The sequence below is a fragment of the Marmota flaviventris genome, chromosome 6, assembly GCF_047511675.1.
Source record: "Marmota flaviventris isolate mMarFla1 chromosome 6, mMarFla1.hap1, whole genome shotgun sequence".
Classification (NCBI taxonomy): Eukaryota; Metazoa; Chordata; class Mammalia; order Rodentia; family Sciuridae; genus Marmota; species Marmota flaviventris.
In genome coordinates, this window is record NC_092503.1 from 32,751,078 (window position 1) to 32,772,516 (window position 21,439).

Here is a 21,439-nt window from a genome sequence, read left to right on the forward strand (position 1 = left end):
GGATGATATATACAAGTTAAACAGATCAATTTCAATCAATGAAATAGAAGATGCCATCAGAAGCCTACCAACCAAGAAAAGCCCAGGACCAAATAGATACACAGCTGAGTTCTACAAGACCTTCAAAGAAGAATACCAGGACTCCTCAAATTATTTCATAAAATAGAAAAAGAGGGGACACTTCCAAACTCATTTGATGAGACCAATATCACCCGATTCCAAAACCAGACAAAGACATGTCAAAGAAAGAAAACTTCAGACCAATATCTCTAATGAACGTAGATGCAAAAATTCTCAATAAAATTCTAGTAAATTTAATGCAAAAACATATGAAAAAGATAGTGCACCATGATCAAGTGGGGTTCATCCCAGAGATGCAAGGTTGGTTCAACATACGGATATCAATAAGTATAATTCATCACATCAATAGACTTAAAGGTAAGAATCATATGATCATCTCACTAGACACAGAAAAAGCATTTGACAAAATACAGCACCCCTTTATGTTCAAAACACTAGAAAAACTAGGAATAACAGGAACATATCTCAACATCATAAAGGCTATCTATGCTAAGCCTCAGGCCAACATCATTCTAAATGGGGAAAAATTGAAGGCATTCCCTCTAAAAACTGGAACAAGACAGGGATGCCCTCTTTCACCACTACTATTCGACATAGTTCTTGAAACACTGGTCAGAGCAATTAGACAGAGGAAAGAAATCAAAGGGATATGTAGAGGAAAAGAAGAACTTAAATTAGCACTATTTGCTGATGATATGATTCTATACCTAGAAGACCCAAAATCACCACCAGAAAACTTCTAGAATTAATAAATGAATTCAGCAAAGTAGCAGGGTATAAAATCAATATTCATAAATCAAATGAATTTCTATACATCAGTGATGAATTCTCTGAAATAGACATTAGGAAAATTACCCCCTTCACAATAGCTTCAAAAACAAACAAACAAACAAACAAAAAACAACTTGAGAATCAACTTAACAAAAGATGTGAAAGACAACTACAGAACACTAAAGAAAGAAACTGAAGAAGACCTTAGAAGATGGAAGCTATCCCATGCTCTTGAATAGGCAAAATCAATACTGTCAAAATGACCATACCACCAAAAGCACTATACAGATTCAATGCAATCCCAATCAAAATCTCAATAACATTTCTCATAGAAATAGAAAAAGCAATCATGAAATTCATCTGGAAAAATAAGAGACCCAGAGTAGCAAAAGCAATTCTTAGCAAGAAGAGTGAAGCAGGTGGCATCACTATACCAGACCTTAAAGTAAACTACAGAACAACAGTAACAAAAACAGCATGATATTGGAATCAAAATAGATTTGTAGACCAATGGTACAGAATAGAAGACACAGAGACAAACCAACATAAATACAGTTATCTCATACTAGACAAAGGCACCAAAAACATATATTGGAGAAAAAATAGCCTCTTTAACAAATGGTGCTGGGAAAACTGGAAATCTATATGCAGCAAAATGAAATTAAGCTCCTATCTCTCACCTGCACAAAACTCAACTCAAAGTGGATCAAGGACCTAGGAATTAAACCAGAGACCCTGCACCTAATAGAAGAAAAAGTAGGCCCAAATCTTCATCATGTCAGATTAGGCCACAATTTCCTTAGTAAAACACCTATAGTGCAAGAAATAAAATCAAGAATCAATAAATGGGATGGATTCAAACTGAAAAGCTTCTTTTCAGCAAAAGAAATGATCAGTGAGGTAAAAAGAGAGCCTACAGAATGGGAGCAAATTTTTACCACATGCACATCCAATGGAGCCTAATCTCCAGGATATGTAAAGAACTCAAAAAACGTCACACACACACACACACACACACACACACACACACACATATACACACATCAATCAGTAAATGGGCCAAGGAACTGAACAGAAACTTCTCAGAAGATGATATACAAATACATGAAAAAATGTTCAACATCTCTAGCAATTAGAGAAATGCAAATCAAAACTACTCAGAAATTTCGTATCACTTCAGCCAGAATAGCAGTTATTAAGAATACAGACAACAATAAGTGTTGTCGAGGATGTGAGGGGAAAGGCACACTTACACATTGCTGGTTGGACTGTATATTGGTGCAACCAATCTGGAAAGCAGTATGGAGATTCCTCAGAACTTGGAATAGAACCACCATTTGACCCAGCTATCCCACTCCTCAGTTTACACCAAAAGGACTTAAAAACAGCATACTGCAGTGATGCAGCCACATCAATGTTTATAGCCAGCACAGTTCACAACATCTAAATTGTGGAACCAACCTAGGTGCCCTTCAGTAGATGAACAGATATAAAAAAAAAACTGTGGTACATATATACAATGGGATATTACTCAGCATTAAAAGAAAATAAAATCATGGCATTTGCAGGTAAATGGATGAAGCTGGAGAATATTATGCTAAGTGAATTAAGTCAATTCCAAAAAAAAACAAAGGCTGAATGTTTTCTCTGATATGTGGGATGCTGATCCGTAATGGGGATTGGGGTGGGGCACATGGGAGGAATGGAGGAACTTTAGATAGAGTAAAGGGGAGGGAAGGGAAGGGGAATGGGGGTACAAAGATGGTGGAATAAGATGGATATCATTATCCTAAGTACATGTATGAAGACATGAATGGTGGGATGCTACTTTGTGAACAGATACATGAAAAATTGTGCTCTATATGTGTACTATGAATTGAAATGCATTCTACCATCATGTACAACAAATTAGAATAAACAAATAAATTTAAAATTTTTAAAAAAGATACCAGAGGGGCAAAAGTTGAAGTAGGTTGTTGAAAAAACAAAAAAATACAAATAATGTGGGCCTAAAACATGATAAACACAATAGGAAAGTAGGGACAAATAACAGAGAGAATTAAGAAACAGGAATACTGAGCCATGGAGCCAATATAATTTTAGAAAAATGTTAAAGAAAGAGGAGGGGGATGCAGGAAAAAATATGAAGGAACAACCACTAAAAATGCTTTTATTAGAAACTATAAATCCTTGAATCAAGAAGCTTGAAGAATCCCAGGTACAAGAAATGTGAATAAAATAAAAAAATTTAAAAAAAAAGGCAGCCAAAAGAAAATGGTTGTATTCTACACATGTATTCTACACACAGAGGAACAAAGAGAAGAATGACCACAGACATTCCCAAAAAGACATGTCCATCAGGAACAATGCAAAACAAAAACAATACCACAACATTTTAATGTTTTAAGTAAAAAAATAAAAGGCAACATAGAATTCTTGACCCAGAAATTTTATCTTTCAAAAATGGGAATGAGGGGCTGGTGTTGTGGCTCAGTGGTAGAGCACTTGCCTAGCCTGTGTGAGGCACTGAGTTCAATTTTCAGCACTGCATATAAATAAATAAAATAAAGATCCATTGACAACTAAAACATATATTTTCAAGAATGAGAATGAGCTGGGCAGGGTGGCACAGGCCTATAATCCCAGTGATTTCAGAGGCTGAGGCAGGAGGATTATGAGTTCAAAACCAGCCTCAGCAATTTAGTAAGTCCTTAAGCAACTCAGTGAGGCTCTGTCTCTAAAAAAAGATATTAAAAAGGGCTAGGGATGTGGTTCAGTGGTTAAGCACCCCTGGGTTCAATCCCTGGTAACCAAAAAAAAAAGGAGAGAGAGAGAGAGAATATAAAAAAAAAAAAAAGACTTTTCCAGATATCAAAGGTTAAGTGAATACATTTATAGCTGACCAGAAATAGAAGAAATGTTAAGTAAGAAATTTCAGGCAGAAAGAAAATTTTACCAGATGGAAATTTACATCTATTCAAAGATAAGAAGATAACTAAGAACACACATGTATAGGCAAAAATAAAAGACCTTGTCTCATTCTTATTTCTTTAAAAGGAAAAAATAACTGTCTAAATAAGGTTTATAAAAATATATTAAAATAAAGCATACAGTAACACAAAGATTTTTGCCTAAAATCAGGAAGAAGAGAAAGATATCTGATGTCACGACTACTACATAATATTGTGCTATAAGCATTAGCCAACGCAGTTAGGCAAGAAAAAGAATTAAAACCCTCCTGATTGAAAAAGAAAAATTGTTTTTATTCACAGAAGAGATCATCATCTACCTAGAAATCCTAAAGAATCTGCTAAAATGTGTTTAAAAGATCACAAGATACAATTTCTATATTTAAAAAATCAATTATGCTAGCCACAAACAGTTGAAAACTTAAAAATTTTAAAAATATTACCTTTGTTTTTTTTCTTTTATTCACCAGTACCTCTTCTTTCCCACCTCTCCCCGCCACCCCCTTCTTCTACTCTACTGGTCTCCCTTCTATTTTTTTTTAATTTGTTTTAATTGGTTATACATGAGAGTAGAATGCACTTTTTGACACATTGTGCACAAATGAAGTGCAACTTCTCATTCCTCTGGCTGTACATGGTGTAGAGTCACACCAGTAGTGTAATCATACATGTGTATATAAGGGTAATAATGTCTGTCTCATTCTATGGTCCTTCCCATCCCCACAGCCCCACCGTTCCCCTCACTCCCTGCTGAAAATTTTACCTTTAATAGCATAAAATATTATATAGGGTAAACAACAAAACATATGCGAGACAACTATAAAACTTTCTGAGAGAAATTACGATTTAAACAAATGAAGAGAGAAACTTTATTCATGGATCAAAAGACTGGATTTTGTTAAGATCTCAGTATCAATCAAAAACTCAACAATGGTTTTTTTTTTAGAAATTCTTAGATTTATTTTAAAACTTACGTGAAAATGTAAAATACTAGACCAGTCAAAACATTTTTTTTTTAAATAAAAAAGCTAGAAGACATGTTACTGGATTTCAAGAGTTACTTTGAAGCTATAGGAATGGGGTCAGCTTGGTATTGGTATAAAAAAAATAGACTCAAACATATATGGCCAAATGATTTTCTACAAAGGTCCTGAGACAATTCAAAAGAGAAAGAGAAATCTTCTCAAGAAATGGTACTAAAATATACATCCATATGAAAAAAAAAAACTCAATCCATATCACACACTATATACATATAAAAATCAACTCAAAATGGAGCATAGATTGAATATGAGGTCTGAAAGTATAAAGTGTCTAGAAGAAAATATCCAAGAACTTCTCAGTGACCTTAATTTCTTAAATAGACTATCAATAGCCCAAACTACAAAAAAAAAATTATTGGACTTCATTAAACTATAAAACTTTTGGTCTCCACAAGATACTGTTAAGAAAATAGAAGGCAAACCACAGACTGGGAGAAAATATTTGCAAAACATATCCATTAAAGAATTTCAAACCATAATATGAAAAAAAATCTTACAACTGAATAAAAAAACAAACAAACAAATATAAAAAGGGCCAAAAGACGGGCAGGATTATAGCTAAGTGGTAGAGCACTTGCCTAGCATGTGTAAGGCACTGGGTTCGATTCTCAGCACCACATATAAATAAATAAATAAAATAAAAGTCTATCAACAAATAAAAACAATATTTTTAAAAAATGGCCAAAAGAATTGAAGAATTACTTTACAAAAGGTACCTGGATAGCCGACACTTCTGTTGCTGATGGCGATGAAAAAATGGTATAGCTATTGCAAAAAAAACAATTTGGATATTTCTTATAAATGTTTACCATATTCTTGCCACACAACCCAGCAATCTCATTTCTAGCTAGATTTGAAAATAGGTGAAATGAAATTATATACTTAGAAAATTGCCTAGGCATGAATGTCTATATAGCTTTATCCATAAATATCCCCAATTAGAAACCATTCAAATGCCCTTCAACTGGTGAATTAATCTAGAAACTATGGTGCAGGGCTGGGGTTGTGGCTCAGTGGTATAGCACAGGCCTTGCACATGTGAGGCACTGGGTTCGATCCTCAGCACCACATAAAAATAAATAAACAAAATAAAAGTATTGTGTCCATTTACAACTAAAAACAATGTTAAAAAAGAAAAAGGTATGGTGAATCTATGCAATGGTAACGAAACACTACTACAAGGTAAGGAAATACTGATACATACAATGGCCCAGATGAATCTAAAACATAACATGCTATGTGAAAGAAGACAAGATTCAAAGGCTACAAACCATATAATTTCATATATGACATTTCAGAAAAGGCAAAATTGACTGCAAACAGACCAATGGTTCCCAGGGGTTGATGGCATGAGAGAATTTTAGAAGATGATGGAACTGTTTATCTTGTTTGTGGTGGTGGTTACAGATTCGGTGTGTTGATTAAAACCCACAGAACTAAACACAAGAAGGACTGAATTTTAGTGTATGTAAATTGTACCTCAATTTTAAAAAATACTAATAAGAACCATTTCTTCCCAGTGATGAGGGACACGTTTAGTCTGTACTGGGGTCAACAACACTAAATGAACTCATGCCTTGTCACTCTGCAATTAGCAGGTGGCTGGCAATTAGGATTACTTCTTAGCTTCCTGGGTTCTAAGACCATTCTCAACTCTAACAGCTATAATATCTCACAGAGGCAGTCCTCAGATTTTTGGTTGCTTTCCTTCTGAATCATACTTTTCTCTTGTGCTCAATATCAAATATTTCCATAAAATAGAGAGGGGTGGCTTCTGAGCATGAAAGTGACCCAATTATTATTTTACTTCTTCCCCTCCAGTGTATCAGGCTTACTGTCTGCTCCAATGTACTCAGTACAAACTAAATTGGCACCCAGTACCCTGACTGACAAATGATCACTGTCACTCTGTTGCTGAAATCTCTCCCAGAGGGGCACTGTGCTCACTGCAGCTTGTTTTGCTCACTTGTTTTGCCTGGCATTGTTTGCAGGCTCCCACCTGCTGTTGTGTACCATAAATTGCTCTCTATTATATAGAAACCATAGTGGTTTCGTCCCTGGATTTTAGTTCCTATTTTTGTTCAGGTGGGAATGTGAGGACTTCTCAAGATCCCTGACTGGTTGCTCAAGGCCTCTGGGAGTCATTTTGTGCAAAATCAATTGAAAGAAATGATTCTAAGTGGTGATAAAAGAGGCAGACATTCTGAACATGAGTCCAGGTCACAGGAGTATCAACAGAGGCACAGCTATCAGTGAAAATATATAATATGACAAAGAAGAAATATAGCTTTAAATATGTCACAAGCATAAACTTTCAAATAATCATACTCTTGACTGGCAGAAAAACAAGTAGGCTGGAAAATGAAGCACTGCTTAGAGTCTTAAAACCACTGCACACATGTAATTATTATCATCTGTTTTAAGAGAGTTTTACACAAAACCTAAAAGCATGAGAAGCTGGCATGATTTTCACTTATTTGGCCAACACACCTGCTCATGTAATATACATTTTTCTTTCTCAGCTAAAATTCTACACTAGGAGTTGTTTCAAGCAGAAATAAAGGTTACTTTCCATTCTGAAGGCATTGCTCACTAAGACAGGTCAGCAGAATAAATGTTGCCACCCATCTAATCAAGTAAAGTAAATCATAAATTGTGGATGCCATTTTCCCTCTTTTTAAGCAATAAGAGCACACTCAGGTCAAGCAGAACCATGGGCTGAGAAAATTCCCTGGATGCCCAGTCACCAACACCAATAACAGGATTGATTCCTTCCATTTGTGCAGATAACACTTCACACCTGTCAGAGGGCTTTCCCAAATATTATCTCACTTGGTTCTCACTGAAACCTCATAGGTAAAATAAGTGTTATCCTCCCGTTATTACAAGTAAGAACAGTGAGATGCAAGAGGTTGCATAAATTGTCTGATTGCACAACAGTAGTGATGGGAATCAGTAGTCCTATCACTAGAATCAGGAATCTCAGTTCATCCAGCACACCCACCCCAGAATACTTCAGGTACTCTACAGTATTCTCAGCCTGGGGAAAAGAAGACACAGCTATGAGAATAATAATCTAGAGCTTATTTATTATATTAATTAATACTAATATCAATTAATTTGTACTATATTGTTATTTTATAATCTAACTATATTCTTATAATTGTATTATATATTGTATTACATACTACTAAGTCTTTATAGATGTTTCACACTGGGACAATGGAACAAAATGCTTTAAGCTTAGGGAGAGGGACTAAAATATAAGCATAATTACAAGGTGACAAGAATATTATAAATATTTTTAAATTCACAGGATGAAAAAAATATTTAAACAATTTTTAAATATCATTGTGTGTATGTGTGTGTGTGTGTGTGTGTGTGTGTGTGTTTTGCTGGGAATTAAACCCAGGAACTCATGTGTGCTAGGCACACTCTACTACTGAGCCACATCCCTATCCCTTAAATAATCTTTTAAAAAGTTATTCAAAATTACCCCTCTTCAACTCAGCTGTCTAAATCCTAAAACAACTCCTGTCTGGACACATGTAGACGGGGTGTTTTGCATTACAATTTTTTCTAATTATTCAGTAGCAAACACAAAAAATAGATTAATAGTTTCTAGAACCACTTTTTAAAGTCTAAACATGAAAATCCAGGTAACAAAAAATTTGGTCAGGATATTTGCTTGTGAATATTGATCAAGCAATGGGCAAGTCCACTTGCCATTAAAAAGCAATACTAATAGATTAAATAGGGAACATGAATACTAAAGAGAGCTTGAAGATAAGATGGTTAATCAGTAAAACAAAATCAAGACCAAAAATCATCCTTGGCCATCTTTTCTGTGCATTATAATAAAAATATATAAAGAAACACAGTACACTTTCTAAAAACCCAAAGCCTGGTGACCTCATAAATTTAATGCTTTACTTTCAGGAGAATTGACTTGAAGAAGTTATTTAGAATCTATTTTTCTTCTTTCAGTGACCTAACACTATCAACTTACTATATACTTCAAAGAACATTTAGCAAAAATCAAATAGATTTAAAGGTATATTTGTGTGTGTATGTGTGTGTGTGTGTGTGTGTGTGTGTGTGTGTGATGTCTTCTGTTCATTAGAGTTCTCTGAATCTTATTGTAGAAAATTGAACTGGCATTTAAATCTGGTGACTAATATACTCGTGGTATATAAATGTAAATTCATTTGGTTCATCAGTTGGTATTTGCTTCTCAAACTCTTGATATCGAAGAATTACTAAAGCCAAGAGACTAGCCCAAGTCTACACAACGAAAAACTGCCAAAGTTGGAACTCAAATGCAGATCAAAGTGGCTCCAAAGCATCCCACTTTTTCCTTTATACTACAATCTGCTCTGTATCCAACAGTGGAAAATATATTATATCCTATATTTTCACTTCTATATTTTTCACTCTAAAATAAGACCTTTAGCCAGAAAACATTTACAATGCTTCCTCTTGAGTTACAGAGTCAGAATCCTAACTTCCCCACTTACCACATCTGTGTCCCTATAAATGTTGCTCAGCCCTTCTATGGTTCACTTTCTTTATTTGCCAACCAGGGATTTACAAATATGGTATTTCTATATCACAGGGATTCCATAAAAATTAAATAAGATAATACTAAGCACCTAGCATAGCGCCTAGCTTTCTTGAAACAATGTTGGAATAGTTGCAAACAAGAATTTTATGCATTGTTCTATATTGCTAACATTTACATTGTTTTGCAACTAACTGATGTCCCATCAGAGGTAAAAAGAACAGCTACTGCTAATTAATCATACAAAAGGTTTCTAGCAGACCTATGAAAAGACTGCAGCTCAAAGAGCCAGTGAGATACAGATAGCTTTAAGTTTCTAGATGCACCAAATAGAAACGTGTAGCACTGAAAAAATAATCATATCATGTTCAGTTTATAAGCAACCTTCCAAGAACATATCTCATTATGATATGTAATTCAAATATCTTTGATATGTATAGTATAGTGACCTTGCAGGTTGTATAGTTCATAGTCTGTACCTTTTATTTAATTTTTATATGGAAAATAGAAGAGAGAAACTCATTCTACTTGAACATGGAACAGTAAGAATGTTCCCCAGAGCTGCTAGAAGTCTGATCCATCACCAAGTGAGGCCAGATAGGATGAGAACACAGAATCTACTGGAAGCCACCTGTCCCCATCATCAAGTAAAAGCTAACAAGGTGAGAACAGAGTGGAAAGAAGAGGTGGAGAGGTAGAGGGTTGAGGATGTCTGCAAGTCAGGTTCAAAGCCAACTTCCAAACCTGTCTTATTTTGCAAATGTGTACCTATACATTTTCCCTTTTAATTAAAAAAATCAGGGCTGGGGTTGTAGATCAGTGGTAGAGCGCTTGCCTCATACATGTGAGGTACCGGGTTAGATCCTCAGCATCTCACATAAAATAAATAAATAAAATAAGGGTATTGTGTCTATCTACAACTAAAAATTTTTTTAAAAATCAATTTGCCTTGAGGTTTGTGACCTCCTGGCATCTCTCCTGCCACTGCATTGACTCTTTCTACTGTCCTTTTCTACTTCTGCTTTGGTTCCCAGATGCCTCTTGAATTCCTGAGATTTTCAGAGTACTCCAGCCACTGCCTATGCCCCTTTGGTTCCCTTTTATCCTGAACACAGGAAAGGACAGTACATCATTCTCTGGTGCTGACTTCCACCTGGCTGTCAGTTTAACTCCCCAGCATCCACTGACCTGTCCCAATGTCAGAACCTGACAGTGAGTATCTTTAACATGGAAGGAAAGAATTGGTTTAAAGAAACATTCACTCCTATCCACAAAACACAGTGAGGATTATAGAATATATGCCCCAAAACTTAAAAAGAATAAATTATTTTTAAAATGTTCATAAGCTATTGATAAATTAGTTTTAAAATAATTTGTCCTTTTTAAGTTTGTTGTTTTGAGTGAAGGTTTTCCTTTGAACCATCTTATTAACTAATTTGAATTACCATATCATGTCTATTTTTTTTAATTTGTATCTCCTTTGAAATAGTCACATTTTATGTACTTTTTTACAATGTGGGAAATTTTGTCATAAAAAACACCATTTTAGAATATGATTATTATTTTTGTCCCCAAAGAATAAGAACCACAAATTGGCATAAACTAAATGCTTGACTTGGAGCAATGGAAAAAAGTATATTTTTAAAACAGCCAACAACCACATGCCAGTTATCGAAGTATTCTTTCAGCTCCAAACCTACCCTTCCTTACTCAGATTTACAATTCCAGGGCTAGGACTAAGCAAATTTACTTCTTTGCCAGCTCCATTTGTTAAGTTCTGCCAAGAGGGGGCACTAGAAGGAAACTGGACAGCCCACTGACCCAAGTATGGCCACTGTCTCTTCAGCAACTGGTTCCAGTAGAAGTTGATTCCAGTTTTAATTTCATTTTCACCTCACTCCTGGAATCAACCTCATTACACGTCCTCACGAAGAATAGCAAAAGTTGGTTAGTGTGCCATCCTCGGAGGCCAGAGGACCAGGTTTGAGGTTTCTTTTCTGTGTCACTAGGGCACCTCCTTGGACGCAGCAACCCCTCCTCAAAGGTATGAATCTTCACTATGTGGAACCTTTCCTTCTAGAGGTTAACCCAGGCATAACTGGTCTTCCTCAGTTATGCCTTTCCATTCATTATTTCTCCAAAACTGATTTAAGTAATTCCTTATTAAATGCTCTCTATTAAAATAACTGATGTATTTCCTATTTCCTTGGCTGGGCTTTTACCAATACAAACTGTTTCTTTATCCCCCTCCACAATGTTGTAATTATGGAGGATTCAGATATAAACATCAAAACAAATTTACAAAGTTAAGAGCAGCTATGAGAGTGAAACTCTTTTCAAAAACCTGTATATTTGATAAACTATTCCTCCATAAAACAATTTTAATTATGCCTTTAATTTAATATTCAAATTTCATACAGTTTTACATATATAGATTTTAGGTTCTACAAAAACTAAAATTTTATAAATTTAATTTTCATTGGAAGGTAAATAGGTCAAGTATATAGAATAGTGGGAATACAATGGATATTTCAATGATTCTTTTAATCTTAAACTTACCATCATCAAATTAGAGAACATTAATTTAAAATAAGTCTAAATTTGGACAAGAGGGTTTATAAAATTTTCACTTATAAAGATAAACACACAGTAGGCAACATACCTTATCTTGTTATCTTGAGGACTAGTTGATCATTAATTGCCAGGTGTTCCTACCATGAGTTTAATAACCAACATGTTATGTTGTACATAAGTTGTACAAGAATGTACTTAGACAAGAACCCATACTTACATATTATGCCTCTATTTTAAAGCAAGTTTGTTGATCTTAAAGGCACTAGTTAAAAATAGTCACTTAATAGTTATTATAAATTAAGGAGAAATTTAAAAGCATATTTTTTCATATAAAGAGTTTGGTGGCTTAAAATAGTTTAAACATTTTGCTGAGCTCAGTGGCATATGTTTGGAAATTCCAGCTGTTCAGGAGGCTGAGGCAGGAGAACTGCAAGTTTGAGGACAGCCTCAGCAACTTAGTCAGACTCTATCAGTGGTAGAGTGTTAACCTAGCAAGCATGAAGACCTGGATTCACTCCCTAGCACTGCAGGGAAGAAAAGTTTGAAAATTCTGGCTTAAAAATTCTCTTTCAGAACTGGGAGTGATGGCACACTCTTTAATCCCAGCTACTTGGGAGGGTGAGACAGGAAAATTGTAAATTCAGGCCCAGCCTAGGTAACTTAGTGTCTCAAAAAATTTTTTAATTAAATAAATAAAATTGGCTAGGGATATGGCTCAGCTGTGGGGGGGGCCTCTGTGTTCAATTCCCAGTATCACATAAATGGACAAACAAAACCAAAAAAATTCTCACAACTATTATTAGTAATTATTAATTCAGGCATCCATGAATTATTAATGCAAAATTTTACTTGAATAACTTCTCTGTTTTAAGATTCCATTTCAATATTCTCATTGTTTAAAAGAAGACTTATTGCAAACATAACAAGAATACTACTGATTTAATGTATATACCATCTGAGTTCTCAGGCCACCACAAAAATTAATGTGTGAAGACTAATACCCACTGTCTTGAAGCCATCACCCTGGAGCCCTGTTAAACAACTCTTTTCCTTTCCACATTAAAGAGCCCTCTAAGTTAAAACAACTGATTCTTCTGCTTTTGCTCACCCTAGCCAAGCAGCCAGTCCTTCAGCCCCTTCTTGTGATGTGGCCACACCGTCCTGGTCTCCCTTAGGACACATTCCAGCTTGTGAGATCTCTAAATAATGTTTGACTACAATAAATCTAGATGGAAGTCTTAGGTTAACAAGTTATCTGCTTGCCAATTTATGAGCTATCATACACATCACTCAAATCCCTGAAAAGGTTGACTTTACAGCTAACTTTAGCTGAACATTTAAAATGCTTAGAAAGTGTGAATTTTATTTTTGCTCTCCAATGGTCGGAGGTGAGGCATCAAATTGAAGCCTGATGTAATTCCCATGACAAATTCCAACAACAACTATATGACCACAAAAAAAGGGGCAGTGGGATCTGAGACAGGTGATGAAAAATGCATCACCCCTTCCACCAGATTCCTTCTTCCATCTCCCATCAGCATCACCAACATGTGAGCTCCACCTCTCAAGAGGATGTGACACCTTCTCTCCCTCCACTCCAAGCATCTTGTTTGTACATCACTTTCTCCTTGTACTATAATTTTTCTGTACATAAATCTTATGTTTATAAATGTCCATGACTAAATTTGTAAGTTTTGGGGGGAGTGTTCAGTAACAGGAAATTGTAAGCCTAAATGTCTTTGGGGTATAATAAAATTAACAACATTTATGTCCAAGTTAGCATAGCATTTAAGTTCAAGCTCCAGTTATTCTTTATATTTTCACCATACAGTTCAGGTTTTGTCTGACTGTTTGCTAAGAGCAAAGAACTTTACTATGCAAGTGAAAGGTTTACTAGTCCCAAGGTCTGTTAACTTGTAACCTTACCATTACAAATGCCTGTCATAATACATTTAATTTTCTAAAATGTATGCTGTAGAAACTCTTTGTTGATGTCAAGTTGTAAATCCTGTCTTTGATACGAGCTCAAGGTAATTTCCAAGATTGGTGGTAATTAACTTGCTTTCATGGCCTTCACTGATTTAGCTATGTAGCTTCCTGTCATGTAAAGGGTGTGGCTTCACTTGTTAGACTGAAAGCATCAAGATCCTTCACCTTGGTTTTTTCCTTTTGGAGCATACTAAACTTTGGGATCCAACACATTTATTTTTTAAAAGTCATGAAAATTAAAAAGAAAAAAGAAAAACTCCTCCTCATTGTTTCTTCTAAAACACCTGCTCAGAGCTTTACAGACATTACAGGCCAAACAACCTTCACTGAAGTACACTGAAATATTCTTCACAGTACCTTCACGTAAGGCTAAATTTTACCACAACTAATATGGAACATGAAGACTCAGAAAAAATCAGAAAGCTTTCATTTTTCTCTGTCTGGTATATTTGTTCTAGAATATATGCTGAAGCATGGCATATAATAAACTCAGTAAATATAATTTCTCTGTAGCAATAACAGTGCATTGATTGTATAGCTACAGTGATCTTAGAAGTCAACTTGGCAGAGCTAAGGTTTTATTTCTACTTATATGCCTTGAGAATCTCCTAGAATAACATCTAAAGCCTCCTTTTGCATGTGATAAAGTTTTAACCCAACCAAGTTTAAGCAAAAAAGAAGGGGAAGAGCTTCGTGTAGGGAAGAAGGTCCCAGGCATGGCTGAACTCAGGTCAAACATTACCACCAGAGTGTCTCCTCTTCTTTATTAGACTTCTTTCTTTGGCACTGACTTCATTCTTAGAATGACCCTCTGTCAAATCTTAAGGAAGACTTGTGACTTTTCTTGGACCACATGTCTGTCCTAGGACAGGAGGCAAGGCATCATGATAGACAGGACCTCGAGAAGAAGGGGAGGGAGTCCCCCCAAAGGAAGGATGCTATGCAGACAAATGCCATGAGTCTATTCAACAATTCATGGTCTGAAGTTCTATGTCCCTTATTTCCCATTCTGGGAAAGTGAAAATAATACCACGGTTTGGGTACAGTTATACAATTAACATATTCTTTATCTGTTGCAGAGAACTTAACATTTATAATATAATATACTATACGCCAAGCAGGCATTTTATAACCATTAGCCATTTAATTTTCACAATAGGTAGATATTACTTGAGGTGAGGGTACAGAAGCTTAGAAAAGTGAAATAGTAAATGTCAGAACCAAAAATACAAACTGAGTCAGTCTGTCTCCAAAACCTCTGCTTTTCTACCAGACTGAGAGTTTTGAGGCTCTCATTGAAGAGTAAGTTCATGTATGAAAGCTCAAAGACCTATGTATTAAGCAAGGCTAAAATTAATCAGATCTATAGGAAGTGATTTATCACATGTCCTCATCAGGTTTTCTAGCTTTAGCCTAATGCCTGGAATTCTTCCATAAGACATTATTTTGGGTGAAGTCATTATCAGTGCTTAAACTATCTTATTATTTTACTACAAATACCTCCCAAGAGTTCTTAGGATTTTAATCTTGTTAAAGTGCAAATGCCCCAGGAAGGAGTAACAAAAATGAAGCTCTCTTTTACTAGTCCAGACCTTTATGTCCATCAGAAATCCTGCTCCTTTTTCACATGGCCCCAGGAAAGAAGACACAAGAACAGGTCAAAACACACTGTTGGAGGATAGGGCATCTATGTGTAACTCACAGCAGCCATAGCTACACCAGGGGCTGGGAATGATCCTACAATCTAGGTAATCCCATTGAAAATTATTCAGCATTTGATGGAAAAATCCAGGCAAATTCCCAGAACACCTGAGAACAACAACAAAAGAAAATGCAATTAATACATAGCCGCTGAATTAACAGAGGGAATCAGGGAGATAAAATAAGAATATTAGCATTTGCTCTAACGTTCCTATACTGAATTTTAGAAACAAACCTCCTGGGTATACATTATTTTATAAAGGGAAAATCTAATCTTTACTGACTGTGGCTAAATAGTTTACATTTGCACAACATTACTGCTGCCACTATGCAAGTGTTACCAGCACAGATCTTATGCAAAATGTAGTCTCGGGTTATCAGCACCACTAGCTTCACTGCTTCAGGAGGACAGCAGATACTGACTGAGCAACCTGGGATCCGGGCCTTCTGCCAGCCTTGGGCCCCATAACACCCCTGGAGGACTGTTACTGAGAAATTACCCAATTCTCTGGCTTCTAGCAACTTCTCCTCTGAAATGGGACATTTGGAGAGCATATATTTTCTAACAGTTGCATTTCATAAGCATATCTGAAAATAATCCTGCCATAGTACCTGGCACACAGTAAGCATTCAATAAATTAAGAAGAGGAGGAAGGAGAGGAAAGAGAAGGGAAGTAGAGAATGAGGAGGAAGGGAAAAAAAGAATGTCATCATGTCTACAGCACCACCCCCCCTTTTTAAAAAAAATTCCCCAGACTCTTTGCTTAAAGGACAAAGGGGGAAAATGGATAAATTTTCAAAATTTTAGAAGTTCATGACCAAAGTCATTCAAAATTCTGTCCTCTGGTGCATACTGATATTGTCTCACTGGCAGCCTAACAGGCAATATGTATCATTCTCTTCATTGACAAACATTCAGAACATGCCTCCTCTGGGTGAGACACTGTGTTACGGTCTCGTACAACTAAGGGGACATCAGTATTTGTCCTGAATGTGGGGTGCTGGAAATTCGTGTGATAAGATAGAACAGCTATGTGAAAGATAATCACAAAGTCATTGTGTCTTAAATGTGAAGAGAAGAGCAAAGTATAAGACTAAGATTTATGGAAGCTTTCTGGAGAACTGGAAAAATCTAAATACAGACTCCCTGAGTGTAACTGAATAATTACCACCATGGTAATTAAAGTTCAAAAATAAAAGTACTCACCAGAGATTAAATCCACAATGTACATCTCAATGTATATAACACCAGCAAATTCCAAACCATCAGAAACTATCTGGGGATCTGACTCATATTTATGAAAAAAATACCACAAATGGTCCTGGTAAGAAGTCCCACAAAAAAGACTATATTGAAATATATTTCATGATACAATTAAATTGTGTGTCTTGTTAAAATACATATTTATCTTAATATTTGTTTTCAGCATCACAGAATACCAGAGTTAGACATAAAGTAAGCCGTCAACGTCATCAGCTGGTCCACTCCCCTGTCCACACCCCCAGGAGCGAGTTGTTTCCCCATCCTGTGCTTCATTACTTCCAGCCACCGGAGCCTGCCTGCCTCATGAGGCAGTCTGGTTCATCTCTGAATGTTCACTTATTTGATTTCTACATAAAAGCAAAGTACTTCAAAATGGAGAAAATGTGCAGTAAGATAAGAGCAAGTAAAATGTTTTCTGATTGGTTATTGTCTATTTAGTTACCAAGTTTTTGTTTGAGGTAGATAAACCACAGTGGTCAGCATGCCTGTGTAATGACATTTCTTTTGAGGGACATTCCTTTCAGACAGCTCACTATGAGAAATTAGGTAATTTGAAGAAAGAAGCCCTATGAAAGATTTCAGCAAAAACTACATTGGAGAATATCTACAGTATTTGTTAATCCTACAAGATCTGCATTAATTTTTAATGTCAAGTATATTCCTATATAGCTTTATAAAGAGTCTAGTCTTCCAAGAAACATGCATATTATTTTCAGTATATGCTACTTATGATGATCCAAAAACAAACAAAAAAGTATACAGTTTGGAAAAATGTTCAACCGCTGGACTTAAACAAGGAGGTCCATGTTGCTCTGTGCTGCAAGAACAGACATGTAAACCATGGCAAGCTCTGCTGTTTCCACTGTTCACCCCATAGTCAAGATTTCTGGCTATGCATATAGTTCCCACATGAACTTAGGCCCCTGCATAACCGGTTAACTCAAGAATCATTTTGTTATCAGCAGATTAAAGCAGTAACACTAATAAATCAATTAAATTAGTTCTATCTACCGCCACCACCACCAAAGGGCCAAAGCAGGATAAAATAGCAGGAGAAGGAAGGATCACTTGACGCTTACCACTTGGCCAGGTGGATATATCCTCGCTGTATTTCTGTAGGACTGCAGGGGATGAGCTTTCCAACTCACCTGTGTTTTAAGAATGACACCCACAAGTTTAAACTCTCCCCAAAAAACCAATGAATTCTGTATAATCTGAGCTAACATCCAGAGGAACATTCCAAGACTACTGCTGCCCTTTATGACAGGATCAGAAAAATGTGGGTGTTTGCTTGGTAAATGCTTCCAGAGTAGGGGACCCAGAGAAGGTAACAAGACTACTATGTAGTTGGGTCATGAAGATGAATAAGTCCCAGAAGGGGAAGTTACTGTATGATCCAGTAACAAAAACAAAATAATGCTGGGCTCTCCCAAGTGTCTCTTGTGGATTATTTTACAAGTTATCACACAACTTATGGACAAGTTACCTCTAATTAGTACTATGTATGGGTTTCTTAAGGTACCTGGGCAATGAATTCTCCACCCCTTTTTTTCAACACTCCTTTCATAGGTACTGCCAGACATGTACTGTTAGCAGGATAGCAGAGACTGTTTAAAGATTTTCTTCAGACCATCCTATAGCAGAGAAATTATTAAGAGGAAAAAGATACAGTGAAGTAATGATAACATCAAAGACAGAAAAAATAATGATGAGGAGAAACTGTGGAAGACCAGGGGACAGCAGGGTAAGGGAGTGGAGGGAGAGGATTGTTCCAGCTCCTATCAACATTTGTACTTCTGAGCTAGAATTTCACTTCAGATGTGGTGTCCTCTCTTCACTTTCTTTGTGAAAGTTTGGAATTCAAGGAGGAGAACCCAAAAAAATATACACAGCCCTTCCTGTCAATCAACATTAGGAAGCACACTGCATGTAAAACAGAAGACTGTGTCCTTCAACAGTCCCAGATAAGGAAGACAGAAAAGAGCAAATTCCTCGTGCACTGAGTCTTTACTTCTTTTGATAGGGCCAATAAGATTGCTTACAGACAGGGGCAGAAGAGAAATAGAACAGAAGGAAAGCAGGTGCTCTAAGTGAGAACCTGAAGCAATGGAACAGGAAATAAAGACTGGTGAGGAAAGAATTCACTATCCTTGCCTCTGTCCAAACCAAGGATTTTCAGATGGTCATGTCCTCTCAAAAAAAGGAAAAAAAAAAGAAGAAGAAGAAGAAGAATCAATCAACCAAAAATATTTAAGAACTATAAATAAATCATTCTGACAAATACCTGTGCTAAATGAATTACAGTGGTCATTGTTAGAAAGTAAATGACTTTGTTGTAGGATCATCTCAGGTTATAAGATCAGGACTGTCACATGCTGGACAATATCATTTTCATGAGTAAAATACAGAGCACTCTTGTTAATAATAAAATCTCAAACTCTCCCAACATTTATTCCAAAGCATTCCCAAAGATTTCTTATGAAAACTGACTTATTTCTTGTGTGAATTGGTGTAGAATGTGTATTAATTTCTTAAAACCTGCCCCTGGCCAGTTTCCTGAGGAAAAAGCAGCAGGAAATTGAAACCAAATGTGGATCTTTGAGCATCTGAACTAAATATCATGAAATTCTGTGGACCTATTTAAATCAGAGTTAAGCACTGATGCGGTAGTTATGTGATTGCAAAATTAGCAAGTATGACTGGAAACATTTTATTGAAAAGGAAGTAAAGATTCCATATTTCGGGGCAGCCAGTGTAAGTCAAACTCTATTCAGCATACTAAAATGCCAGGATTCTATTTAACAAAGCTAAAATGTAAGTATATACACATAAGTCAGTGAGGAAAAACTCCAATGCAAATGGTCACCACTTTTAAGTTCTGTTTTCTGGGCCACAAGCGGCTGTGGAAACTGCCTGACATGTGTTTAAAAATATTCACTCAGGTTTTTGCTGGAGGCAAAGCGGCATTACTTGTTAGGAGTGGTCTTACAGTTACACCTGAATCCCTTCCCTGAAGAACAAAGCAGAGGATACATGAAAATACCTGCAAATGGACACAATACGTCATTTTGGAATCAGCTTTACCTCTACATAGATAGAGCACTGCCCTAAAAATGTGCCAGTTTTAGATAAGAAAAATGAAGTCTGGATTCTACAATGTATCAAATTGAATGCAGTGATTTAAAGAAACTCAAAACTAAACTCTGACTCTAGATAGTGTGATAAAATGGGGCTGTAGGAATACCAGCAGAAGAAAATCAGAAAGACTATTAACATAGCCTATTGAGTTATGGTACTTAATTTATAACTACACACCTGTCATTAAAAATGCATATTTAAAAACCACAGCTGATTAGTCTATCTTTCCCATAACAAAAATCAAAAGTACCCCAGAAAGCAAACACAAAATAGTCAGGCACCAAGGATTCTGCACAGTACAAATTGCACTTACAGATTTTCCCCTCGTCTCTTGAGAAAGGAAAGCAGCAAAGCTGGCCCATGGCACTGGCTTTCTTTCCTGGTGTTCCTTTCCGTGGGCACCCCAAATAGAAACTGCAGCTACACCACGGTCTGCGAGCACACCCTGCCTATTCCACACTGAGGAGCGGCTTGGAGCTGGAAGAACCAATACACACAGCCCAGAGAAAGAAGGGGACTCGCTGCAGTGAGCAAAAGAGGCTCCTCCTCCCGCTTCTCCAGCTGAAGCAATTGCTCTGGGACTGGCATTCAGCAAAAGAAGTGGCCATATGCTCACCTAATTCTCACAAAACTGTAAGCCCCAGCCGTAGATAAGTGCCACGTGCACTGTGTGGCAATCTGCATGTGTCTTTAAGAAGGTAACAGAAAAATCTGGATTCCTTTCTCCTACAGACAAATTTAGTAATTACACATGGAAATACAAATCCAAGGGAAAAAGCCCCACATTTTCTGTCTGCTATTTAAAGAGGAAGAGCTTTCTTTTATGCCCAGGAGATTTTTGTTTGCTTTATTCATAGGAAATCCAACACAGCAGAACACAGGAAATTCAAGTTGTAAGAAGTGCCATTAACTACCTAACAAACTACATGAACAATAGAAATATCAGGGAAGTAGGGGGTGGGGTACCAACTATTACCTACACTTTACAGCATATATTTTAAAGTTAAATACCTGCTTTCTCAATCTGTCTTATTCCTCTATTAAAGCATTAACCAATGAATTTTGAAATCACAGCATCAAATATGTCAATAGCTGAGAAAATTTTCCAAATCTAGATGCACCACTGAGAAGATCAGGGATAAAGGCATCTTTTTGAATGAAGTCACAACTGAGTGAGCAAATTTAGGGGTAGCAAGCAATCCAAGACAGGACATATTTATGAAGTGAGAAAATGGATTTCATGTCATTGAATTTAGTCTGCTATCTCATATGGAGAGTAGCCTTACTTTATGACACTGCAGGAGTGCTCAAAGTACCAAGAATGTCATCCAAATTCTTCCTTTATTCC

At 36.3% G+C, this 21,439-nt stretch overlaps 1 protein-coding gene across 3 annotated transcripts in view; it reads right to left on the minus strand.

The window, feature by feature from the left end:
- The window catches only part of Akap7 (A-kinase anchoring protein 7), a 138,942-nt gene that overhangs the window by 12,704 nt on the left and 104,799 nt on the right, over positions 1–21,439 (minus strand). The window contains exon 1 of one of the 3 annotated variants that reach the window (XM_071613016.1): positions 20,405–20,526. The exons of the other annotated variants lie outside the window; for them this stretch is intronic. Within the exon in view, the coding sequence (XP_071469117.1) occupies positions 20,405–20,453 (49 nt within the window). The 5' untranslated portion in view covers positions 20,454–20,526. Of the gene's footprint in view, positions 1–20,404; positions 20,527–21,439 lie in introns of those variants that run through there. 3 annotated transcript variants of the gene reach the window in all.